The 27,459-nt window shown below is 42.4% G+C and overlaps 1 protein-coding gene and 1 long non-coding RNA gene across 3 annotated transcripts in view; one reads left to right on the top strand and one right to left on the bottom strand.

Annotated features, from left to right (window-relative positions):
- acoxl (acyl-CoA oxidase-like) overlaps positions 1-27,459 on the bottom strand; it is a 331,885-nt gene that overhangs the window by 9,848 nt on the left and 294,578 nt on the right. The window contains 2 exon segments of the mRNA XM_052024328.1: positions 11,138-11,239; positions 26,308-26,378. Coding sequence (XP_051880288.1) covers positions 11,138-11,239; positions 26,308-26,378 — 173 coding nt within the window.
- Positions 1-27,459, top strand: part of LOC127574874 (uncharacterized) — a 460,663-nt gene that overhangs the window by 414,464 nt on the left and 18,740 nt on the right. The gene's annotated exons all lie outside the window — the stretch shown is intronic.

Raw genomic sequence — 27,459 nt, 5'->3', positions numbered from 1 at the left:
GCTCTGGAGCAAGTGCAATCACTGAGTAGGTTTTGTTCTCCAGCTTCAGGTTTTATATATCAGCGTGCACCAATGTTACTGACTATTACATTGAGCAGCTGACACATTCTCATCACCAACAAGTTTATTGCCCAGAAAATCCTATTCACCTCTTGGGCAGTAAAGTGGGATTCGAACCTAGACTAGGTCAGAGGCCGAAGCCAATGGGAGAAAGAAAAAACAAACATACGGGAGTTTAGTGAGCCACCTGCATCCATCAATCCTCTAGCTGGGATTCTGTTTCAAGTGCATATATATGTAAAAAAAGATACACTGTTTAATAAGTCAACAACCATTACTTGTTAAATAATTGTTTTGTGACACCCAGTTGTGAACAGCTGTTAAAACCTTTACTTCTAAACAGCACTGGTGTCATTGATGTGGGATGGCAGGTTTTCTTCATATAGCATACAGATGGGCTGTAAATGTGGTTTCATTCTGGTTGGATGCTAGCTAAGAGGCTGCAGTGGCAATTCATGTCGAAGCAATGTCCCCTTGGTTAATGAGTCTTCAGTGACTCATTAACCAAAATTGCAATCTATGTGCTGCCAGCAGGAGCTTACCAGGTAGTGAAAACATGCAGTTTACTTGATGGTGGTAGTTAATTGAATGATTAATTAAAAAACAAAATTCTCAAGGGCAGCAATCAGGGTAAACTGCAAGTCAGTCACTGCACTAATTGCAATAATAAATTAAGTCATTTCAACCATTTTTGTATACAAATGTTTTTACTCTTACTTAACTGTGGTGTGAAAACTTTCCCCCTCCTTGCAGTGCACTTAAGTTAAAAAAAAACCTTAAAAAAGGTTAAGCCATTAAGTCCGTCAAGCTTGGAATGGCCACACTTTATAGTCCTCTCATCGGTGGACAATGAGGGGCTGGCACCCGTGGCAAGATATCTACAAGCTTTTTGCCACGGAATATGTTGCATGTAATAATTTATGCCTTGCCGATGTAAAGTTAATTTTGTTTGAAACAAGCACTCCTGTGTGCCATGACTGTACAAAATAAATATAATCCTATGAATGGTGGTTTACAGAGATACTGTATTTTATGTTTGGAGATTTAATGAATAAAAAATATATTTGGAAAAAGAATTAGGCCCTCAAGCCTGTTCCTCCACTCAATAACTCACAGCTGATTTGTGATCCAAGTCCATATGCTGCCTTTGTCCCCTTGTCCGAATCACCTTTGTTTAACAAAATCTCCCAGCCTCAGATTTAAAATGGACAAGTGACCAAGCATCAATAGCTGGTTGTGGAAGAGAAGTTCCAAATTTACATCTTTGTTTGAACGTACCCTGCAATTTTCTCTCTGCTACCCCTGCAGTCACACTGGGTTTCAGGTCAATAGCATCCTGAAAGTCTCCGGTATATAGGTCCAAATACCTTTTCTACAAGGCTCAGCCTAGAGAACAAATGTCTGCGGGTTATGTTACTGCAAAGATATTCACAAAGCTTTCCTTTTTGAAAAAAACATATGTTGCTGGAACCATTTTCTGCAGCCTGGTGCCAAAATCGTGGGCAGTTAGTTTACAAGTTGTCAATAAGTTATGAAAATCATGTGTGAACAGCATAAGCGGAGAGGGCCTGGAATCCAAGATATAGAAATAAATTTGCATTTATGTCAGGATATCCCAAAGTACTTCACAGTCAATGAGTCCAACTCATGGTCACTGTGGTTTTTGATAGAAATGCTGCAATTTGCACAAAGTAATATTTCACAAACAGTAAAGAGGTAAATGACCAGATAAATATTTTCTGGAGATGGCAAGAAGAGTAAGGTTTCGATTGTGGGGTAAATGTCAATGAACACATAGGGAGAACACTCCAGCTCTTTTTAAATGGTCCCTTTTTTTTGCATCCGCTTGAACAAATGTTATATTTTACTTGGAAGATTACTTGCCTTCATCAGTCAGGGTGTTGAGTATAAAAGTCGGGAAGTCATGTTGCAGCTGGTTAAAACTTTGGTTAGTCCATGTTTGGAGTACTGTGTGCAGTTCTGGTTGCCCCATTACAAGAAGGATGTAGAGGTTTTGGAGAGGATGCAGGAAAGATCCACCAGGATTTTGCCTGGATTAGAGTATTAGCCATAAGAAGAGTTTGGACAAGCTTGGATTGTTTTCTCTGGAGGCTGAGGGGAACCCGTTAGAAGTATATAAAATTATGAATTTCATAGATGGAGTGGATGGTCAGAGATATTTTTCCCAGGGTGGAAATGTCCAAAACTAGAGGCCATAGGTTTACAGTGAGAGGGGGAAAGTTTAAAAGAGATGCGCCAGGCAAATTTTTTTTACACAGAAAGTGGTAGGGGCCTGGAAGCAGATACGATAGCAATGTTTAAGAGGCATTTAGACAGGCATATAGACATGTGCAGACTAATGGGATTAGTTTAGATTGGTATCATTGTTGGCACAGACATCATGGGTCAAAGGGCCCGTTCCTCTGCTGTACTGCTCTGTATTCTATGTACTCAAGCAGTGAATGACTACAAAGGTGATTGGAAAGTCTTGGATCTGCTTGGCACCAACCACAACCTCAGGAGTCCCTAAACCACTCTACAGCCAATAAAGTACTTTCTTTTGGAAACGTGGTCACCCTTGTAATGTAGGAAGTGCGGCTACTGGCTTTGAACACAAATTCCAACAATGTGATAATCCCTCATCCAACTGCTAGTCCCATATTGTGCAGGTGTAGTTGTCAGTTCTAGTGTGCTCTTCACACACTCACTGCTACCTGTGCAGTTGAAAAGCTCTGTGCATGAGTGCCCAGTCAAATTCTCCCCTCGTCCATTTTCCCCGGCGACTATGGGAACTTGAAGACTCGCAGACCAGCACCAGTAGGCCCAGGTCACTGCCAGAGGAATGAATCTGCTTTAGTAATTTTGATTGAATAAAAGGATGTCCCTTTAGAGAAGAGATAAGGAGGAATTTTTTTTAGCCAGAGGGTGGTGAATCTGTGGAATTCATTGCCACAGACAGCTGTGGAGGCCAAGTCATTGGGTATATTTAAAGTGGAGGCTGCTAAATTCTTGATTAGTCAAAGGTTACGGGGAGAAGGCAGCAGAATGGGGTTGAGAGGGAAAAATAAATAAGCCATGATTGAATAGCAGAGCAGACTTGATGGACTGAATGGCCTAATTTCTGCTCCTATTTCTTATGGTCTTATGATTGTGATAAGTATGGATCAGCATACGAGGGAAGCCTTTCCCACCCTTTTTCAAAATACAGTCATGGGCTCTTTTACATCCACCGAAGACTGCACATATACAGTCTTGGTTCAATGTCTCTTCCCAAGTATGTGCACCTCTGGATAGCATCAGTGGCACAGCTAGCAGAGCTGCTGCCTCACAGCTCCAGAGACCTGGGTTTAATCCTGACCTCTGGTGCTGTCTGTGTGGAGTTTGCATGTTCTCCCTGTGACCATGTGTGTTTCCCACGGGTGCTCTGGTTTCCTCCCACAACCCAAAGACATGCGGTTAGTAGCTTAATTGGCCACTGTAAATTGTCCTGAGTGCGTAGGTGAGTGCTAGAATCTAGAAGGGTTGATGGGAATGTGGGAAGAGTTAAATGGGATTAGTGTAAAAATGGTATTGTTGGGCTAAATGGCCTCTTTCCATGTTGTATCATTCTACAACTCTGACAATGCAGTACTCCTTCAGTTCCAGAATTATCACTTTAGTTTCAGCATCGCACTCTATTTATGCAACACAGGGAAAGAACCTGCCTTACATGACCTAACAACAGTCCAAAGGACTTCAGAGCTAGTGACACGTAGTCATTGTTAAAGCGCAAGGAAGAAGGGCAAGCCTGTGACCAGTTGCAGCACACATCTGGCACATTGAACAGCTAGATGAGCTGGAAACAAACCGATGAAAATTGACTCCTTCGCTCTGCGATACCATCTGAATTATCAGTAGTTGTAGTGGTGGGTTGGGGATTCCATTCTGAATTAAATACTTCCCACTTGCAGTCACTTTTAATTTTTATCTTTTGTTAATTGATGCAGTGCAAAGATTAATCAGTGAATTGCTAATCCTTTTATAAATCTGTAAATTGACTGGAAATAGTTTGTGTTAACACGTCTTGCTTCCCCACCCCACCCCCCATCCCTTGACCCTACCCCCCCACCTCCTACTTACCATTACACACAAACAGACTCTTCCTGACTGCCTGGGATATATGTATATCCTGCTTTATGCAGATGTAATTTGTGATATCTTTACATTGCAACCTAAAATCTCAACACACAACGATCTGTGCCATTTGAGGTTTAGCAGGTCAGGTTTCAGAAGCGTCATAAGTTTCTGTGTAGAAATCATAAAATCTGTCTGAATGTGTGCAGGATTATGCTGCATAGGACCATGAACCACAATGATCAGAGGAGGTTATCTCCCTCAAACTATTGCAGAGCACTGTGAAGGGTTTTGCAGCATGAAATATTTACATTGTACGACTTTTAACCCTTAAACTCTGGCACTAAGTTGGCCAGTGAACAAATATTTATTAGTTTCAAGGAGTTTTGTCAGTAAAAAGGCAGGAACAAAGTGCAAATCAAGAAGTGATACACCTATATAATAAAACACTGGCTGTGACCTGGTAACTGGTGTGGCTTGCTTCAGCTCATACACACCAGTGTGCAGTTCACAGAGCCAGGGATCACAGAAACAGGTCCTTCGGCCCACCATGTCCGTGCTGACCAGCAAGTATCCATTTATACTAAGGAGACACAAAGAGGCTGCAGATGCTGGAAATCTGGAGCAACACACAAAGCACTAGAGGAACTCAGCGGGTCAGGCAGCATTTATGGAGGGAAATGGACAGTCGACGTTTCGGGTCGAGACCCTTCATCAGGACTAGGGTCTCAACCCGAAATGTCGACTGTCCATTTCCTGCCATAGATGCTGCCTGACCCGCTGAGTTCCTCCAGCGCTTTGTGTGTTGACCCATCCATACTAATCCCATTTTCCGGCAATCCCCCTGTGCCTTGGTGATTCAAGTGTTCATTCAGATACTTCTTAAAATGTGTGAGTACATGCCTCCACTACCCCGTCAGGCAGTGTGTTCCAGATTCCAACCACCCTCTGGGTGAAACAAAAATTCCTCGGATCACCTTTAAACCTAAAACCCATGCCTCTGACTTTAAACACCTCTGCTATGGGGAAAAGCTCCCTGCTGTCTACCCTATCGCTACTGCTCGTACTGGAGAAGGAGGCGTACACTCATGGTGTTATGAAGATAAAGGAGACTGTAGATGCTGGAATCTGGAACAGAAAAGAGAACGCTGGGAGAACTCAGCAGGTCAAGCAGCATCTGTGGAGGCTAAAGGTGTGTGTTGATGTTGTTGGTCGAGAGCCTGCATCAGGACTGAGAGGGAAGAGGAAAGATTGCCAGTGTATAGCAGTACAGGGAGGTGGGGAAGGGGTTGGGGAGGGTGGGGAATAGACGTAGGTGATGGGTGCAACCAGTGTTACCTTAAGCGTGTTTCAAGTAGAACTTTGTGTAAAAGTCAAGTATGATTACAACAGCACCATAGAGTCATAGAGAATCACTGAGCAATACAGCATGGATACAGGCCCTTTGGCCCAACCAGTCTATGTCGACCATGGTGCCCACCCAGCTAGTCCCAATTTCCTGCGTTCAGCTCATATCCCTCCAAGCCCCACCCCTTCATGCACCTATCCAAGTTCCTCTTAAATGATATGACTGTACCTGCCTCAACCACTTCCTCTGGCAGCCCGTTCCATATACTCACCACCCTCTGCGTGAAAAAGTTGCCCCTCAGGTCACTTTTAAATCTTTCCCCTCTCACCCTAAACCTATGTCCCCCTAGTTCAGATTAGTTTCCCAAGAGACTTCAAGTGAAGCCAGAACATAGATCAACTGATACAAGATATCATCATGCTGTATATGTGAACCTTGAAGACTATGTCATTAGACCTTTTAATTGAAGCCACCTCACGTTCAAAGAATTCAGACACAGGCATTTTTTTACTCTGTGGAAGCAAGACACCCTCAAGCCCAAGGGACTGCCTAAGAAGAGAGAACCTAGTACTATCAACACATATGAACCTTCCAATAATGGGTTTTAGATGGTGCTCAGGAGCAAGAGCCCAGATTATGATCTCACCTCTCTCTAAGGGTGGCAAAGGAAGGGGAAGATGAGGTATGGGAGTTTTAATAAGGTAATGAGGTAACTGGAGCTCCTGTTTCATTGCCCCTAGCTAGAACAAAATTAGGTTTAATACTTCAAGAAAAACAGGTATTTTCTAAACAAAGACAGCAGTGAAGTAAGGGCTTTTCAAACTTTAGAAAGTTTCATTTTTACATTTTGAAGATTAAAAGATCTGATTGCTACCTTTGGATATAAGATGAATAAAGAGAAGTTGTACATCAGCTTTCAAGGGTAATATGGACCGAGTAAAGATATGAGTAAACAGCTAAAGAAAAGCACTGTTGTTATAAAATGTAATCCCTGTTAACTTTTCTTCCCCGCTTTCCCCCCATCCCCATTTCTCTCCTGATGCCTTGGTGGTCCAGTTCCACATTATCCTGAGTTGAATCTAAACTGGATATTAGCTATTCAATCAAGGAGGAGGGGAAAAAGACTTGGCATCACCCATTGTGCACAAATTTTCATCTTCACAAAGTAGGATGCTACTGGAAAATGATCAGTAGCCGGACACCCATTTCTCTCTCTGTCAAACTCTACAGAAGGCAACAGTAAGGACTTCTACAGCTGCCTCGGTGTTCAGGATTTGCCTACTCCTATTGGCCACTGGTCCAAGGGATTTTTCTGGTACATTGCCATTGGTAGAAGTGTTTAGCAATGGCTATTTTGCTTGTTGAAATATTTGAAGCCAAATCCTTACTTGTACTTAAATTACCTCAAGCTATTGGTCAGAAGGCTGGCCTAATGGTAACATAAATTGGGAAATCAACTTTCTAACTATTCACCTAAATGGCCAGAAACATTATATGTAATGTGGAGCAAATTTTCAATGGAAACTCATTGTGGACCCATCAGTTATACAAGGTCAAAAATTACACCTAATATAAGAAATAGGTAACACGACACTCACATGATTGTGTTATGTAGAAGTGATGTGCACAAAACATTTCTGATCTAATCGAACATAATATATGCAAGTACATTTGTAGGGTGAGTTTCACTAATGCATATACACGTGTGTGTGTGTGTGTGTGTGTGCGCGCGCATGAGAGAGAGAGGGGAAACACACACTTAGACACAGACGTACAAACATACAAACACACATTATTTTCAGAGATATATTTCAGGAAACAGAAATAAGCAAAGCTTCAATATTACTCAGCTGCATGATCACTGACCACAACTTGTTTTCAAACTATTGTAAGTACCTCTTTTAAATTTTAGCAGTATTTTTCAGCAGCGTTTTTGATTTTTAACAGTATTTCAGGGAAACGTCCTAATGGGTAAATGCATCAGGCTGACGGTTTAATGAACTTTGAAACTGGAAAAGTCTTGGCACTGCTCCCTGACTGGCATTGGCCGATTTGGTCTCGTGCTTGACATGTTGCAATTAGAGTTAGCATCGTTGATCAAGTGTGGTGATAATGGGTCCAGGTAATTATTCATTTGGGCTGCAGAATTATGCCTACTGGAAAGTATGCCTTTGTGACTGTCAGATGAGAACACTATTAGAACTGTATTAGATGCAGAAGTGAGGCCTTCCACAGTCAGCTAGCACATTTCTGGTTGTTGCCTTGTTCCACACAAAATAATAACCAGGCAGGAGGTCTCTGCCTCTAGCATGTCATCTAATCCAGCAACATAAAAGTGGCTTCAAAGTATCACGTAAACACTGTGCTCATAATTTACTTACTGAAGGAAATCTCGCACTATAGGAAAGCATTCACTGCCAAAAAAAACAAACATCCTGTGTAGCAATATGTCATTCAATAACCCAGAGACATAGAACATAAAAGAGTACAGCACAGGAAGAGGCCCTTCAGCCCACAATGTCTGTGCTGATTATGATGCCAATTTAAACTGTATGTGGTCCATAATCCTCAATTCCCTGCCTGTTCATATGCCTGTCTAAATGCCTCTTAATGTTGATATCCTATCTCCTTCCACCAACTCCCCTGGCAGTCCATTCCAGGCACCTACCACTTTCTGTGTAAAAACCTCCCATGTAAATCTCCTTTAAACTTTTCTTACCTCACCTTAAATCCATGCTCTCTAGTATTTGACATTTCTGTCCTAGGACAAAGACTCTATCTACCCTGGCCATGCCTTTCATAATTTTATATACTTTGATCAGGTTGCCCCTCAGCCTCTGCTCCAGAGAAAACAATCCAAGTTTGTCCAACTGTTCTTATGGCTAATACTCTCTAATCCAGGCAACATCCTGGCAAACCTCTTCTTCACTCTCTTCAAAGCCTCCACATCCTTCCTGTAATGCAACGACCAGAACTGCACACAATACTTCAAATGTGGCCTGACCAAAGTTTTGTACTTTACTTCCTGACTTTTATACTCAACACCGATGAAGACAAGTATGCCGTACATCTTTACCACCCTATCTACTTGTGTTGCCATTTTCAGGGAGCTAGGTACTTGCACCCCAAGCTTGCTCTGTGCATCAATGCTCCGAAGGGTCCTATCATTTACTGTGTATTTTCCTCTCAAATTTGACCTCCTAAAGTGCAACACCTCACATGTGGCTGGATTAAATTCCATCTGCCATTTCTCTGCCTATATTTCCAACTGGTCTACATCCTCCTGAATCCCTCAGCAACCTTCCTCACTATCCACTGAGGAAACTTACTGCAAATTATCTGCACTAATCAGTCCAAATCACTACATATATCACAAACAGGAGAAGTCCCAGCAGTGATCCTTGTGGAACACCACAGTTCACAGACTTCCAGTCAGAATAACACCCCTCTGCCACTGGTCTCTGTCTTCTATGGTCAAGCCAATCTTGAATCCAATCAACCACGTTTCCATGGATCCCATGTGCCTTAATCTTCTGGATCAGCCTACCATGAGGGACCTTGTCAAAAGCTTTACTAAAGTCCATGTAGACAGCATCCACTGCCCTGCCCTCATCAGTCATCTTCGTGACTTCCTCAAAAAACTTAATCAAGTCTGTAAGACATAACTTCTCCTGCACAAAGCCATGATGATTATCCTTAATATATTATTTTCCAGACGTGAGTAGATCCTATCCCTAAGAATATTCTCCAATAATTTCCCTACCACTGATGTAAGGTTCACCAACTTATGATTTCCTGGTTTGTTTCTAGTGCCTTTAAACAGAGGAACAACAATGGCTATTCTCCAATCCTCTAGGACCTGGCCTGTGGATAAAGAGGATACAAAGATCTCTGTCAGGCCCCAGAAATCTCCTCTCTTACCTCTCTCAATAACCTGTGATAGGTCCCATCAGGCCCCGGGGACATCCACCTTAATGTTCTTCAAGAGCCCCAACACCTCCTCCTTCTTGATATGTCAACATGCCCTGGAACAACAGCATGTCCCTCCTGATCTCATTATCCTCCACGTACTTCCCTTTGATGAATATCAATGCGAAATATCCTCTTAGTACCTCCTCCATTTGCACTGGCTAAATTCCCTCCTTTGTCCCTAAGTGGTCCTACTCTCTCCCTAGTTACCGATTCATTTTTAATGTATGTATAAAATGTCTTGGGATTCTTCTCGATCCTACTCACCAAGGACATTTCATGGCCCCTTTTAGCCCCTCTGATTCCCTGTTTAAGTGCTTTCTTTTATATTCCTCAAAGGCCATGTCTGAATTCAGCTTCCTAAACCTTACATTCGCATTACTAAACCTTACATTTTACATTACTTTTCCTTTTTGACTAGATTTAAAATATCTCTTGTCATCTAAGGTCCCTGAACCTTGCCATCCTTGTCTTTCTTCCTCTTCCTTCCTAGACAATAACTCCAAGACAACAAGTCTGATTCCTTTACTATTTACTATATTTCTGCGTTAAAATGAAATTCTTTTCCACTGCCACATTTACTGCCAGAAATATTAACTCCTTCTCCAGCTACCTATGATTCATTGTCAGGAAGAAGCAGCAGATCATGAGTCTTTGTGACTGTCAGGAAATAAAAACAGATCATCAATGGTGCAATATTAACAGTTTTTCCCTCTCTATAGATTCCTCCTGATTCAGACAGTTCCCGCATGTTTTTTTTCTCTCTACTTCCCTTATTCTTATCCTCCTTCTTACGCTTCTCCAGGTAGTTTTGCTGTGAGTAACAAGCATTCATCACCCTCTCTGATGGAGTCAAAGCACATTGTGTCAACTGGACAACCTTGATCTCCACTCTATCTCCATGGAGTTGTGCGGCACAGAAACAGGTCCTTCAGCACACCGAGTACCCACTGACTGCACACCGAACATCAAGCACTCATTTACACTAATCCTATTTTATTCTCCCCAAACTCCCATCAACTCCCCCCAGATTCTACCCACTCACCTACAGACTAGGGACAATTTACAGTATGTGCTCAGGCTATTTTAAATCCTGGGTTTTGTCTACATACCACTGGCCAGCTGTCCACCCAAAATAAGCAGCGATAGGAAGAGGCAGCTGGTAGGATTTGTGTAGAACAAGACTGAAGAGCTCTGCCAGTATCACAGTAAATCAACAGGGGGAGTGGGGAATTGTTTCAAGGGTGAGATACGGGGCCAGACAGCTGGGGCCTAGACCTTCCTTGAAGAATTGGAGACTCTTTCTACTTCTCTTTCTCACTTCAACTGAAAGTTTGATTTACTTTAGAGGGCCTCCTCTTCTTCCCTCACCACCACACTTCCCCCTAAAACCCAGTAGCTCATCGTAATGCAATCAGATTGCAGATGTCATCAGTATGGGTTAACAAGGCTCCTTCCTAAGTTGTGAAGGTGTCTTGGCTGCCTAAAAGATTTAACAGACACTGTACATGGATTATTGCAACCAGCCAATTTCTGGCCTGAGTTAAATTTCCTTCCTCCTTCAATATTTCTGCGCATTTTAAATGTTTTGAAAAGCGTTGCTGGGCTCTCTGCAGCGAAGGGCACACCCCCCAGGCTTAGGCTTACCTGGTTCCTTATCTGCACACTTGTTGTTGGCGTCAGGTATCTGTGCTCCAGATACCAGGCTCGTTCCTGGTAAAGGAGGCTAGTTCCATGTAAAAGGCAAAACTGAAAAAGAACAAATAAATAAATACAAATCCGTCACTTGGAAACAGTCTTTTATGGCTTTGAGGTAACGCTATTTTTGGTAAATAATCCAAACGCACAGGAAAGCATTAAATAGCAAAATACTATGTCATTTTGTGAGACCGACTGAATCTTGAACACACATCATTTGCTGCACCACTTTGGTTGAACTCTGCACAACTAAGCAGACACAGAAACCCCAATCAATATTTTGTTCTCTGTGTTTAATTGGCACTGTTTCGAAGCTGGTCCTGTATTGCAGTGTACTGCAGCACCAAGATGGCAATGTGTCAAGCAAATCATGTCACTCTTTAACCCTCTGCACTGCTGAACAGCATATACTCTTTCTCAAATCAAGTTAATTTGAAAATATTTCAGTATATTACAGATTTCCAGCATCTGCAGATTTTTCATTTTTATTTGATGAGCTTATTTGTCCCATATTAGGGCTTTTCTGGTTCATATTACATGTTTTACAAAACAGTTTAAAGCCAACAAGTACCTTTGCAGAGTAGCACTGTTGTAATGTGGGAATTGTGGTTGTCAATTTGCACAAGGGGAGGTCAATGCTTTCTCTTTTATTTCAGATTTCCAGCAACTACATCTCAGTTCCAGCACATTGTTTTTCCTCCACTCTACACACTTTTTAGTTATGCCAATTGTTACACGATTACACTGAGAACTTCTCTGTTGCTCCTTAAAATAGGAGATGAGGAACCCCGTACACTGAAGAGACTTACTCAGTTTAATACCTTATCCAAAACATAGCAGCTCTTATAGTGCAACATTTAGTCCGTTGTACAAAACAAACTGCTGAAGAAATTCAGCAGCATCTGTGGAGGGAAAGGGACAGCCAACGTTTTGGGTCAAGATTCTGCATCAGGTCTGATTCAGGAGAACTGAATCAGGACATCTGGACAACTTCTGATTGGTACAGCACACAAAGGATTTGGAGGAACTCAGGGGGTCAGACAGCATCTATGGAGGGAAATGGACAGTTGACATTTCCAATAGATGCTGCCTGACCCACTGAGTTCCTCCAGCTCCTTTGTGTGTTGCTCCAGATTTCCAGCATCTGCAGTCACTTGTGTCTCCCTTCTTCAAACTGGTAAATTGGTTGATGATTGTCACATGTACCGGGGTAAAGTGAAAAACTGGCTTGCATGCCGTCCATACAGATCATTTAATTACAACAGTACATCGAGGTAGTACAAGGGAAAACAATAACAGAATGCAGGTTAAAGTGTTACAGTTACAGAGAAAGTGCAGTGCAGGCAGACAATAAGGTACAAGGCCATAATGAGGTAGATTGTGAGGTCAAGAGTCCATCTTATCGTCCTAGGGGACCATTCAATAGTCTTATAACAGCGGGATAGAAGCTGTCCTTAAGCCTGGTGGTATGTACTTTCAGGCTTTTGTATCTTTTGCCCGATGGGAGGGAAGGAAGTGAGAATGTCCAGGATGGGAGGGGTCTTTGATTATGTTGGTTGCTTTACCGAGGCAGCGAGAAGTGTAGACAGAGTCTATGGAGGGGAGGCTAGTTTGTGTGAGGTGCTGAGCTGTATCCACAACTCTCTGCAGTTTCTTGTAGTTATGGGCAGAGCAGTTGCCATATCAAGCCATGATGCATCCGGATAGGATGCTTTCTATGGTGCATTGATAAAAATTGGTGAGGGTCAAAGGCGACATGTCAAATTTCTTTAGCCTCCTGAGGAAGTAGAGGCACTGGTGAGCTTTCTTGTCCGTGGCATCTACGTGGTTGGACCAGGACAGGCTATTGGTGATGTTCACTCCTTGGAACTTGAAGCTCTCAACCCTCTCGACCTCAGCACCGTTGATGTAAACAAGAGCGTGTGCACCCACCCTCCCCCCCTTCCTGAAGGCAATGACGAGCTCTTTTGTTTTCAGTTGTGCCTTGCGACAATCTAAACTTCATGGTCAGGTTTCTGTTGTGCAAACGTTTCACAGTTCAACTAGCCTCCCAACCCCACCCTGACTCCCAATGCTGGCTCAGCTGGTAACATTGATATGTGGTTGAAATACATCAACGATGTGCGTAAGCCAGTGTGAGTAAGAGCATTAGTAAAAGAGAAACAATCAGTTACAGCTACAGGTCTGATAATCAGTCATTAATAATCCTTTTCCTAAAAGGTGCAGCAAACTGTCAGGATTTGGATTTAATTGTTATATAGGCAGTTGTCATTCGTAGAGTGGTTACCTATGTTACCTTTTGAAACCTACTAGAAAAAACAGTAAATTTGGAGGAACGTAAAAGGTTCATCATGGTTTTAGATCTGTCATTTGGTTGGCTAACGCTTAGAGTTTAATATAATTAATTCCTTGAAAAGGTGAGCTACCTGCTTGATTTTCCATAGTCCTTGTGGTTGATGGTCCTCCCAATTGCTGTTGCTGTATAGCAAGTTTCAAGATCTAGAGCCAACAACAGTATACTTTCAAGGTCAAGGTGGTTTGTGCCTTGTTGGGGAATATAGATGGTGGTCTTCCCATGCACCTACGTTCCTTGTCATTCTAACTGATAGAAGTTTGGAAGATGGTGTTGAAGAAGCATTGGGAAATTGTTGCCATCGATTTTATATATAGCATGTCAGTAGTGGAGGATGTGAACTTCCACTCAGTAGTGGAAGTTCACATCAGGGTGATTGATCAAATGGACTGTTCTCTCTAGGATGTTGCTGAACATTTTGACTGCCACACTTTAGGCAAGTGGAGCGTATTCTTTCACACATGCCTTGTAAATGGCTGAAAGGCAGATTTAAGGACAGTCATGGATCTCTGGGTCTGACAGTGGGGTGAGTCTAGTGAGTAAACTCACTGAACCAAAACCTTGGAATCCACAGTAAAGCCAATCCAGTGTAAAGACCCCATGCTTCGTACCCGGACTGTGCTGACAGAAGTAGCCATTACCCTTGGAAGCCAGCAGCACAGTAATGAGTCTTGGTGTCTCTGCTGCTGGAAGAGTGCATTCCCATGAATATCAGAGGAATATCAGAGGAAGGATACGATCTGCAGGGATGAGAGACCAAGGGACCATAACAACCCAGCAACGCACACTGCTGCCTGGAAGTTGCCCTCCAAGCCAAACACCATCCCTACTTGGAAATATATCGCCGCTCCTTCACCGTTGCTGGGTCAAGATCCTAGAACTGTCTCCCTAACAGCATCCTGCACCTCAAGGACTGCAGCAGTTCGAGAAAGAAGCTCACCAGCACCTTCTCAAGGACAGCAAGGGGTGGCAATTAAATGCTGGCACAGCGTGTGAAGCCCACATCTCTTGAATGAATATAATAAAAGACTGGGCTATGCCAGGAAATTTAGTCCAAATGTTGTGGCAAAGAAGAATAAGCCAACCTAGGCCCCACCTGACTTGAATAGAAGTTTACTGCTGAATACATTATTACATTCTGGCATTACTGCAATTGGTATATTACAACATAATGTTTCTTAAATTTCAAATGTGACTACAATTCAAGGGTGCTTCATTGACTGTGATATGGTTTGGGACGTGAAAGGTGCTTTCAAGTGCAATTAATTCTTTCCTTCTAACTCTAAATAGAAGGTCTATAAATTTCCCAGACAATGTAGTTCATATACTCAAAACAAATGAACCAGCCCCATGCAGGTGGTTTTACAACACTTCCCTAAACTCAGCTCAGCTGACTCTGTACATGCCAGATCACAGGTTTAGAGCGTTATGATGTATTTAATCTCACTGTTCCAAAATATAAACCCCTACCACAGGATCCAACTCCTATTGCACACAACAGACTGTACCATGGCGCAGCTGGTAGTGCAGCTGCTTCACAGCTTCAGTTGACCAGATTCGATCCTGACCTCATGGTCTGGAGTGAGCACTGTGACTGTGTGGGTTTCCTCCGGGTGCTCCGGTTTCCTCCCACATCCTGAAGGTGTGTGGGTTAGTAGGCTAACTGGCCACTAAAATCTGTCCCATTGTTTAGGCAAGTGGTAGAATCGGTGGGGGGGGGGGGGGGGCGGGAAGTAGCTGGGAATAAATGGGATTGGTGAAGAATCGGGGGGGGGGGGGAAGTAGGGGGAATAAATGGGTTTGGTGAAGGATTAGTGTAAATGGGTGCTCAATAATTGGCATGGACTTGATATGCTAAGGATGAACTGCTGAGGCTTTATTAAGGTGTTGGCCAGACTGCATTTGGAATATTGTGAGCAATGTTGGGCCCTGTATCTAAGGAAGGATGTGCTGGCCCTGGAGGGAGTCCAGAGGAGGTTCACAAGAATGATTCTAGGAATGAAAGGCTTATCATATGAGGAGCATTTGGTGTCTCTGGGCCTGTACTCGATGGAATTCAGAAGGATGAGGGGGGATCATCCTACCGAATACCGTAAGGCCTGGATAGATTGGATGTGGAGAGGATGTTTCCATTCGTAGGAGAGCTAAGATCCGAGGGCACAGCTTCAGAATAAAGGTATGCCCCTTTAAAACTGAGATGAGGAGGAATTTCTTCAGCCAGAGAGTGGTGAATCTGTGAAATTTGTTGCCGCAGAGGGCTTAAAGACCAAGTCACTGGGTGTACTTAAGGCAGAGATTGATAGGTTCTTGACTGGTAAGGGGGTTAAGGGTTATGGGGAGAAGGCAGGAGAACGGGGGGGTTTAAAAAAATCAGCCATGATTGAAATTCAGAGCAGACTCGATGGGCTGAATGGCCTACTTCTGCTTCTACATCTATGGTCTCATGGGCTGTTTCTATGCTGTATGATTCTATAACTTCACAGCTTCAGAATACAATGACATATATAATGCAATTCTTCCAAAATACAAATCCTCCTTCTCTCTCCTACAGGACCCAACTGTTATTTAAATATCCAGTTTCCCAGCCTCAACCTACACATGCCTTAACTACTTAATTAAAAGGAAAATCGCTGGGGAAAACAAGAAAGCACATGGGTTTCTGCTTGATGAGCTATCATTAGACCAGTTTCCAGTGCTTTCAGTTTTCATTTTAGATTTCCAGCAGCTACAGAATTCTGTTAGTCTTTCATCCTCAACATTATACAACTTTGAGCTCATCTAAAAGAAACTCTGCTGGTCCTACTCACAAGAAGTCCTGTGTTCCCACCATCATGAGTTTGCTGACCTGCATTGGCTTTCAATCTAATGATGCCTTGTCTGTAAACTTCTGGCAGCTGCAGGTCAATTGGAAGTACTCTAGCCTTTCAAAAGGAAGGCTGCAATATTGCTTCTTACCATTTTCCTGCACTTTCCCCATATTCCTTCAATTGCTTAAAAATCTATTCATCCCTTTGGATGAGCCCAATGACTGTGCCGCCACTGTGCTGGTTTACTCTCATACTCTTTTTTCCTCTTTCTTTGAAATTTCTTTGGTCATCCTTTCCTGGTTCCTAAAAAGTTCCCAATCCTCTGGCCTATCACTAACCTGTGTGACATCGTATACCTTTTCTTTCAATTTAGTACCATCCTTTAGTTAGCTATGGATGGCACATCTCTTTTGTAGAGGTGTTCTTTCTCACTCAAATATACCTTTCTTGAGGTTTAAGAAATATCTCCCTAAATGTCTGCAACTGCTGATCTACCACTTTACACCTTTTCCCAGTCCTTTTTAGCCAGTTTAGCATTGTGATTGCCTTTATTTCAGTTTAGGACACTTCAGTTCAGACTCAAGTTTCTCACCCTCAAACTGAATTTGTAATACTCCAATGATCACTCTTTCCAAGGGGATACTTTATCATGAAATCATTAATGAATCCTTTCTCATTACACAATACCAGATCTAAAATAGCCTGCTCCCTGGTTTGTTCCTTAATATATTACTCTAAGAAACAATCTAAAATACACTCTCTGAACTCATCCTTGCCAATTTGATTTGTCTAATCTATGGGATGATAAAAATTGCCCATGATTATTACAGTACTTTTAAGATACCTTTATTAGTCACAGGTACATCGAAACACACAGTGAAATACATCTTTTGCGTAGAGTGTTCTGGGGGCAGCCCACAAGTGTCGCCACGCTTCCGGCGCCAACATAGCATGCCCACAACTTCCTAACCCGTATGTCTTTGGAATGTGGGAGGAAACTGGAGCACCCAGAGGAAACCTACGCAGACACGGGGAGAACGTACAAACTCCTTACAGACAGCAGCCGGAATTGAACCCGGGTCGCTGGTGCTGTAAAGCATTACGCTAACTGCTACACTACCATGCCTGCCCTTACACTACCGTAACAAATACCCCCAATATTTCCTGTTTTATATTCTGTCCTACAGAGTAGCTACTGTTAGGGGGATTATACAAACTGGTGACCTAGTACCATTACTATTCCTTTTCTCCACCCACACTGATTCCACATCTTCAGCTGCTGAGCCAATATCATTCCTTACTGCTGAATGATCTCATCAGAATGATCTCAACAGAACTATTCCACCTCCTTTTTCTTTCTGCCTATTCTTCCAAAATGCTGAGGGAGTGCTGCCTCATTGGAGCTATTTCTCTTTGAGTGCCCTCTCAGGCAAACATAACAAACACCATGGCACTATTTCAGATATGTCCTGGCCAATAGTTAATCCCTAACATACATATAAAACAGATTATATAATACATTTGAATTATGTTTGAGGTATCACGCTGTATGTAAATGCATTTGCTATTTTGGAACAGTGACTACACTTTGAATGCTTATCAATGGCCGTAGGGTGCTTTGGACATTCTCACATCATGAAAAGCAAGTCCTCCCTTTTTCTTCTTGAGATTCTAATCCTTGATTTCAAGTCCCACTATATCACTACTCCTTCCTATCCCTGTAACGTTCTCTGTTCCGCAAGAACTTGGTGCATTTCCAATTTTGTTGCCAACTTTCTATTTAAAGACATTTTTAAAAATCCATTACTTTAACCAAACTTCTGATCAGTTACCCTACCATCTTGAGGCCCTGGCGATAAATTCTGCGGGTGACACTCCTGTGAAGCCCTGCTTTAATATAAGTTTTCCAAATAAATGGAAGTTACTACATTCCTGATACCAGTCACCCTGTAAGGGAATAATTTCTGCTGTCTGGATTGTTGCATCCCTCATTACTCTGAACGCTCTTATCCTGGCGTTCTACTACAGCTGGAAGCACTGTTTCAGATTTAATTTCTCTATCCCATTAACTATCCCCATTGCACATGCAGATGTTACTGTTGCATCAATATGAACTTCGTTGTATCTCCTGGTGGATCAAGTCTTCTCTCATCTTGCTGCTGCCTATGTCGTCTTTTACTACGGCTATGTACAAATTCAACGTTACCCTGTTCTGGCAGCTTCAAGCTGCATCCTACAATGAGTTGCAGCAATGAAATGAGTCAATGTCACTGATCACCTCAGAGATTATTTGATGTCAGGCTTGTGGTCAGTGGCAGTATCAAGTTCTATACAATTTAACCTTTGAAAAGCAAGCTCATAAAAGCAAACCAGTCAAAAGAGAAAGGCAACCAAAGTCTAGCTAATTAACCTCTTATATCCTTGAGGCAAGTTAAAATACATTATTTCCTGAAAGGTTGGTGAAAACAGATTCAAAATTAAACTTCAAAAGTGAATTTGATATGAAAAAGAAGATATTTGCAGGAATGTGGAAAAATGGTGGGGAAAGAGAGGGGTTAATAGGATAGCTCTTTAAAAGAGCAGCACAAACACATTGGGACAAATGGCCACCACCTCTTGTACTGAATGTTTCTATGATTTTACTTGCTAAACTCTTCAGTATTGGAAAATAGATTCTGATTAACTCAGCAACACATTATTAAAATTGTGTATAATTTATGTTTAATTTATGTTTTTCTTGTGAATGCTGCTTATATGATGCTATGTGTCTGTGATGCTGCTGCAAGTAAGTTTTTCTTTGCACCTGCGCATACATGTACTTGGGCATATGAAAGTAAACTTGACTTTGACCTTTAAGCAGCTGTGTACAAACAAATATCTCTTGCTTGTTTTAAAGAGCAATGGATGCCAAACATTGGTTGGGGGGTATAGAGGGAAGTGGATTGGGATGGGACCGGTGCACTGGGACGCTAAGGGATGGAGTACCAGCTGGCCAGGGCTGAGAGGCAAGAGGCCATGAAGGAGTGACAAGAGTATCCATGGTTCTCTGGGGTGTAGCATTCCAAAGATTCACAACCCTCTGAGAAAACAAAAATGCTCTTCAATTCTGTTTAAATAATGTTTCTTAGTTCTAGATACCTCCACTTGGGGAAACGTCCTCTCAGCATCTACCCCTACATGCCTCATTCAAACTCCTACATGTTCCATTACCACTGTTCCTAAATTCCATTCAGTACCAGCCTAACCTGCTCAATTGTTCCTCATAAGGTCACCCAGGCATCAACCTTGTGAACATTCTCATTTCGCCCTCATCTGCTTTGGAGGATACACCAAGGTTCAGCGCTCTTGGTGAAGCTCAAGATCACACACGTAAGAAGTGAGATGGACCTGAGATTGGGATAAGTGAGGAAACCGAGGATGACAGTCTCATTGAGTACAAGTTTTGGTGTATTCAGGTGAAGACGAACAACTAAGGTCCAAAAATGAAAGCGTTGGATATTCTAGAGGATATGCAGCTGAAACTAAGTTGAAACAGAGCAACCTCTGCTCTGCAATGGGCAGCTGTGGAACCAGAAAAGTCAATGCCATAGGGCAGATATTGAAGAAAGATATTTGAGGAGGATTGAGCATGTGACATTGTTAACATAGAACAGTATAGCACAGGAGCAGGCCCTTCAGCCCACAATGAGTGTGCCAAGCATGACACCAATTTAAACTAATCCCATTTGCCTGCACATGGTCCACATTCCTGCCTGTTCATGTCTCTCTAAATGCCTTTTAAATGTTGCTATTGTATCTGCTTCTACCACCTCCCTTGGCAACCCATTCCAGGCACCTAACCACTCTTTGTGTAAAATAACCTGCCTCGCACATCTCCTTTAAACTTTCCCTCTCTCACCTTAAACCTATGGCCTCTAGTATTTGACATTTCAACCCTGGGAAAAAGATTCTGGCTATCTACCCTGTCTACGCCTCATAATTTTATGTACTTCTATCAGGTCGTCCCTCAACCTCTGCCGGTTCAGAGAAAACAATCCAAGTTTGTCCAACCTCTTGTTATACTGTAGATAATACTCTCAAATCCAGGCAACATCCTTGTAAACTTCTTCTGCACCCTCTCCAAAGCTTCTGCATCCTTCCTTTAATGTGGTGACCAGAACTGCACACATTGATAAGGCTGAGAAGGATCAAAGATTGGCAGTAAGTCACCATTACAAAATAAAGTGTTCTGGGAATTAGATGACTCAGTTAAGGTCATGCATAGCTGGTTGTCTCAAGAGATGGTGTGGAGTCTTTTCCAAATGAAGCTTCATTCCTTGCAGTGTAAGTGCTTCCCTGATGGTATTCAACAGGGAATTTCAGAATTCTAACCCAAAGATGTTAAACAAAAGCAAAATAGTGCAGGTGATGAAATAAAACTGGAATTGCTTGAAACACTCAGCATCTGAAGAGAGAGAGAAGCAAAGATAATGTTTGAGGTAGCTGACAATTGTAATGAAAGGTTAACAACAGGAAATGTTAACACTTTGTCTCTCTTCATAGTTGCTACCTGACCTAATGTGTATTTTCAGTATTTCTTGTTTTATATCAATGATGATAAAGAGTCTTGTTGTCCAGAGCTCAGTCTGATACTTCACTCCATCTCTACCCAAACAATTCATTAGAGGTCTACCTATTCAGAGCGCTTGAAAAACATCTTTTAAGGGCATATTGTGGTACAAGGTTTTAACAGGGTCACAGGTACAAGGTTAACCCCAGGGTAGAGGAGTCCAAAACTAGGGGGCACAGATTTAGGGTGAAAGGGGAAAGATTTAAAAGAGACATGAGGGGCAACTTTTTCATGCAGAGGGTGGTGAGTATATGGAACAAGCTGCCAGAGGAAGTGGTTGATGCAAGTACAGTAGTATCATTTAAGAAGCACTTGGATGAGTACATAGATGGGCAGGGCTTAGAGGGATACAGGCCCAAATTGGGACTAGCTGGGTAGGCACTGTGGTCAGCAGAGACTTGTTGGGCCGAAGGGCCTGTATCCATGCTGTATTGCTCTATGACTCTAACATAAAGGAATTGGTAATCAGAGCATCACAGAAAATATTGGCATTGGAGCCCATTACATGAGTGCCAACCAAAATAGAGCTATCCAGGCTAATTCCACTTTCCAACTTTTGATCAGTAGCCTTGCAATTTACAGCACTTTTACCCATGCAAATACTTTTGAAATGCTTCTGGCTCTACCATCCTTTCAGGCAGTCATTTCCAGACATTGCATGAAACATTTTTCCTCATCTCCCCTCTGATCCTTCTAATTGCCTTAAATCTTTTCCCAAGTTACTGATTTCCCTGTTAAAGGAAATAAATATTTCCCTTCCCTTCTTTCGTGTCCCCTTAATGTACAAAATGCTGCATCAATCAGGAGGGACTGTGGAACACCTCAAGTTCGGCTGCCCACAGAAATTTGTCTCCAACTTCCTTCTATTCCAAGATAGAACACAGAACAGGGCAACACAGGACCAGGCCATTCGGCCCACAATGCTGTGCCAAACTAATTAAACTAGTAATTAAAAGCCTACTAAACTAGTCCCTTCTGCCTATGTGTCCATATACTTCCATTCTCTGCATATTCATGTGCCTATCTAAGAGCCTCTAAACACCTCTATCGCATTTGCCTCCACTGCCACACCTGGCAGCACATTCCATGCACCCACTACTCTCTGTGTAAAAATCTCCTTTGAACTTACCCCCCTCTCACCTTAAATGCATGCCCTCTAGTATTAGACGTTGCGAGCCTGGGAAAAAGATACCGGCTGTCTACTCTATCTATGCCCTCATAATCTCATCTTCTATCAGGTCTCCCCTCAGCCTCCGCAGCTCCAGAGAAAACAACCCAAGTTTGTCCAACCTCTCCTCATAGCACATGCCCTCTAATCCAGGCAGCATCCTGATAATCCTCTTCTGCACCCTCTCCAAAGCCTCCACTTCCTTCCTACAGTGGGGTGACCAGAATTGAATGCAATACTGCAGATGCAGCTTAACCAGAGTTTTATACCAGAGATGGCATGCAAGCCATGATATTAACCAAAGGGTCTAAAACAAAACCAATCTCAGTGAAGACCAGCATCTAGAAAATCTGTGTCATTACCTCAGCATTTTCTTCAGTCTTTTTCACCTCACCTCAAACAAGCATCCAGCAGAGAAGGAGATTCAGGATGGTATTGGAGAACCTCAAGCTCATGTACTGAGAGCACACAGATGCCCTGCACAAACAGTGGAAGGAGCGCACCAGCACACAAACTACACACCCACCCACCCACCCACCCACCAACTCCTACCCCATCTGTGGAAGAGTCTTCAGTTTCAGTTCCTAGCTGTAAATATCACCAACAATTTGTCCTCGTCCAGCCACGTAGATGCCATGGCCAAGAAAGCACACTTCCTCAAAGGCCAAGGAAATTCAGCATGTCCCCTATGACTCTCACCAATTTTTACAGATGCACCATAAAAAAGCATCCTATCCAGATGCATCATGGCTTGGTACAGGAACTGCTTTGCTCAAGACCGCAAGGAATTGCAGGGAGTTGTGAACACAGCCCAGTCCATCATACAAACCCATCTCCCCTCCATTGACTCTATCTACACTTCCCGCTGCCTCTGGAAGGCAGCCAACATAATCAAAGAGCCCTCCCACCTCGTTCATTCTCTCTTCTCCCCCCTCCCATCGGGCAGAAGATACAAAAGACTGAGATTACGTAGCACCAGGCTCAAGGACGGCTTCTATCCCACTGTATTATGAGACTCTTGAATGGACCTCTTATACATTAAAGATGAACCCTTGATCTCTCAGTTTACCTCATCAAGGCCCTTGCACTTTATCTGTTTATCTACACTGCATGTTCTCTGTAACTGACACTATGTTCTCCATTCTGCTCTTTTTTGCTTTTGTACTACCTCAATGTACTTATGTATGGAATGATCTGTCTGGTTGGCATGCAAAACAACTGTATCTTGGTACATGTGACAATGATAAACCAATTACCAATTTTACATTGGTCTCATTAGCCCCCACAATATTGGAGTGGAAGCAAGTGATCCTTGATCCCAAGGGACTGTCTCAAAATAAAAAGGAAATAAATTGTGCTTATCTGTTCTTCCATGCAATATAAAAGCAAAATGCTGCAGATGTTGTAAATCTAAAATGAAAACAGAGCTCACCAGAAGATTGCAGGTCAGCTGCATCTGTGGGAGTTAATATTTCTGGTCTAATGACCTTTATCATGGGTTCTGATAAAAGGCCATTAACCTGACATGTTAACTTTGTTTCCCCCACCACAGATGCTAAACTGCTAAGTATTTCCACCACCTTTTGGTCTTATTCCAGCCTCCTTGCAATGTAGATGTACTTTGTAATGCATATTGTGCAAAACAGGGCAAGAAAAAAAAATTATTAGAGATTAAATATTTTTATCAATTGAAGCCCCTTCTACAGCATGAGAAAATGAAGGATTGACTCTTGGAAATGTACAATGCTTCTGAGGGACTGACAGGTTAGATGCTTGGAGGCTGCTTCACTGGTTCAAACCTGGAGACTAGACACACTGGATAAGAGGTCAGCTAGTTAGGACTGAGAAAAGGAGACATTTCTTCACTCAGAGGATTATTATTCTCTTTTCCAGGGGATTGTGACTGTTCAGCTGCTGAGCATTTTCAAGACTGAAACTAAAAAATCTCTTTGGCACGACAGGGATAGGGAGATTTGGAGATTGGGCCCTTATCAATTCCTGCCTGGTATTGATCAGTACAAACAGATTGCCACACCTTGTTACCTTACAACGTTGTATAGCTCTGTATACCAACATTTGCCAAATTCCCAACTATCAGGTTTATATGAATTTAATAAATAACCAAACATTTAAAAGAATTGACATGAAAGTTGATTTTAACAATGGAAGTACAATGGGAACAAAGAAAATGGCATCTTTCTCTCCGCAGCAAAGATTAGCATGGAAGGGAAATCAGATAATCGTGAAAGATGTCCTCCGTGGCACAATCCTGTTTGCCTGCGTTCACAGTTCCTCCATGGCACTGTCGACTTCTAAATGGAAATCTTAACCTTCTTTCTTTGTGCTGACAAGAAGCTAACCACTCAAAAGACTGTTTCAAAATGACCAACAAGAATTTTAACACCACAGACAAATTAGGTTTTCACATTCACTCACTCAAGTCATTTCTAAATTTCATCCATTTGACACTTTCTCAACCGCAACAGCGGGGAAAATCCTAACAGTTACAACACAGTCTGCAGATATTAGCTGGAGTCTTGCACGGAGAGCAAATGCTATGATAGTGCAAAACTCAAGCAAACACCCTACAATAAATGCTGATCTGATTTCATTTTTCTTCCTTTCCCCTTTTCCAACAGTGGGTACTCATGGCAATATTGACAATATACTCATTGCAATCAACCATTCTTACCTCATACTTCTTTGTTTCTTCAGAGGGTTAATGTTGGGGAAATTATTTGTACTTGTTGCATTGAAGTCCTCCTACACTACCGGCTTCTGTGAAACAATTAGGTGGGACTCACTGATAGCACATTGTGCATCAACCTTTCCAGTGGCTGATGGGTAAATAGTTATTTTTTTATTCTGGCCATCAATGGCAAGGCTATCATTTAATACCCATTCCTAATTGCTCTTGAGAAACTGGTATTGAGTCACCTTTGTGAACTGCCACTGCCCTTTTGGTGGAAGGACTTCCATGTTGCTGACAATGAAGGAACATCAATATATTTCCAAGTCAGTATGATGTGTGATTTGGAAGAGATCCTGCAGGTGGTCATAGAGTCATTGAGTTACACAGCCCTTTGGTCCAATTCATTCATACCCACCAAGTTGTCCATCCAAGCTAGTCCCCTTTGTCTGCACTTTCCCATATCCCTCTGAACATTTTCCATCCACGTACCCAACTAAATGTCTTTTATACATTATAGTTGTACCTGCCTCTACCACTTCCTCTGGCAGCTCATTCCATATAGACACCATCTTCTGTGTGAAAACCTTGCCCCTTGGGTCCCTTTTAAATCTTTCCCCTCTTACCCTAAATCTACGTCCCCTAGTTTTAGACTCCCCCACCCCGGAAAAAGAGTGTGACCATCCATCATATCTACACCCCTCATGATTTTATATACCTCTATAAGGTTCCCCCTCAGCCTCCTACACTCCAGGGAGAAAAGCCCTAGCCTATCCAGCATCTCCTTATAACTCAAGCCCTCCAGTCCCAGTAACATCCTCATGTCTCATTTCACCGTGTCTCATTTTGCCCGTGGCAGTCGGGGACCAGATGAGCCTTTCCAGTGATGCTTACCACCAAGGCTAATGGTTACCCACTGACATTGCGAGAGCACATTGCATAGAACTACCAAAGGGGGCTGGGTGGGGGTGGGTGAGAGGGCATGAGGGGAGAGCACTTTTCATTGCTGAGCAAGCACAGTTTATTTTGTCTCAGCCAACAAATTCTGGCATGAAACAAGTGCAGCTTTAACTTCTCCTGTGCTTCAATCCTGATAAGCCAGGTTTGCTCAGTAATTAGGCATCCCCTCAGCAAACCAGCTCAGATAAGTTTGCTTAAATAAGTGCTGTTGATAGATAGGGTTGAGTTGAGCTAATTGAATTCTATTTAAAACTGAAATAAATTCCAACTAACACTCAACACCCACTTTCCTGTCAGCCTTGCAAATAGGTTCCAGCTCTTAGCCAAGTGGCAGCAAGGGTGGTTGATATTATGCAGCCCACCTACTCAGTGATGATATTTGTGTCCCTCCCTGCTTGGTTATTAGCAGCTGAAAAGATGAGTAATGGACTTCAGTGATAAGCACAATGCATCCAATGTACCATTTGTTTTACACTGGAAGGAAGGGGGTGGGGGGGGGGGGTGCGGGGGAAGATTTCAATTTATTATCTCACCTTCTTCAGTAAAGCCTGGTCTTCAGGGACTGGGCATTCTTCCACTGCTTTCCAGAACTGCTCTAAGGTCACTGCAACCAAGCAAAAAAAGATGAAAGAGTTTCATAGAGAAACAAAGCACTGCAGAGGCTGGAATCTAGATGAGTTTCATATCTTTGGGAGGTTTTTTTCTCTTCCCCCTGTTTTTTTTGGAGATCCTGCAATTGACATTATTTTCAGCCAGGTTTGGCTCTATCTGGCTGTAAATCTCACTGAAACTTCACTCTCCAGCCACTTTCGATTACCTGTCGAAACTCTCACACAATAGAAAGGAATCCGTTCCTTAATCTTTGCGATCTCCTCTATTCTCCCCTCTGTAAAGTTCCTTGGGAGACATTCTTCTCCTTGCATAATTGCATCTTTCAGTGGCTGGATAGAATCTTGGAAAGAGGCACCTCCAGCAGTGCAGCACACCCTCAGCACTGCACTGAAATGGCTCCATCAGCCCTCTCAGATGGATGGAGAAGAAGAAGACACGTCACTGTTCAATAAAGAGTTCTCTTACCGATGTCACTGCAAAATACCGACTAGATATTTATCTCAATGCTCTCTGTGGGACTTTGCTGTGCACATAAGTGGGTGCCATATTTTCCTACATTGCAACAGTTGCTACACTTAAGAACACTTGAATAGCTGTAAAGTGTTTTGGCATGTCAGATATCATAAAAAAATACAGTTTAAAAGTAGGTTATTTAATTTTTGTTCTGCACTAGTTAGGATGTAAAGTTAATAGCACAGGTGAAATTCTTCTGGATGCCAATGCTCAGGAATGTTTCCGCAAAGATGTATTTCTCGTTTTGATTGGCCGGAGGAACTCTGCCAATACTTTGTGGAATTATGTTGCACAGTGTGGGATAAAAAAAAATTACATTGCAATCAAAAACCGGTGGCTGAGCTTCGGTAAAGTTACACCCAACATTGAATTAGCAGGCTGTAGCAGAATTACGCCCAGATCTTTAAAGTGTGCATTGTCCTATTTAATTGCAATTGATTAATTGCATGGAAAAGTTTAATTTTAATCCAAGCACTACTACATGTAAGCTAAAACTCTGAATATAATATCTGACATTTTATTATATGCAAACATTTATGTTTATACTACATTGAAAAGAA

Source organism: Pristis pectinata, chromosome 10 (assembly GCF_009764475.1).
Source record: "Pristis pectinata isolate sPriPec2 chromosome 10, sPriPec2.1.pri, whole genome shotgun sequence".
NCBI classification, from domain to species: Eukaryota; Metazoa; Chordata; class Chondrichthyes; order Rhinopristiformes; family Pristidae; genus Pristis; species Pristis pectinata.
Note: the sequence above shows the minus strand (reverse complement) of the source record. Positions and strands in the feature narration are given on the sequence as shown.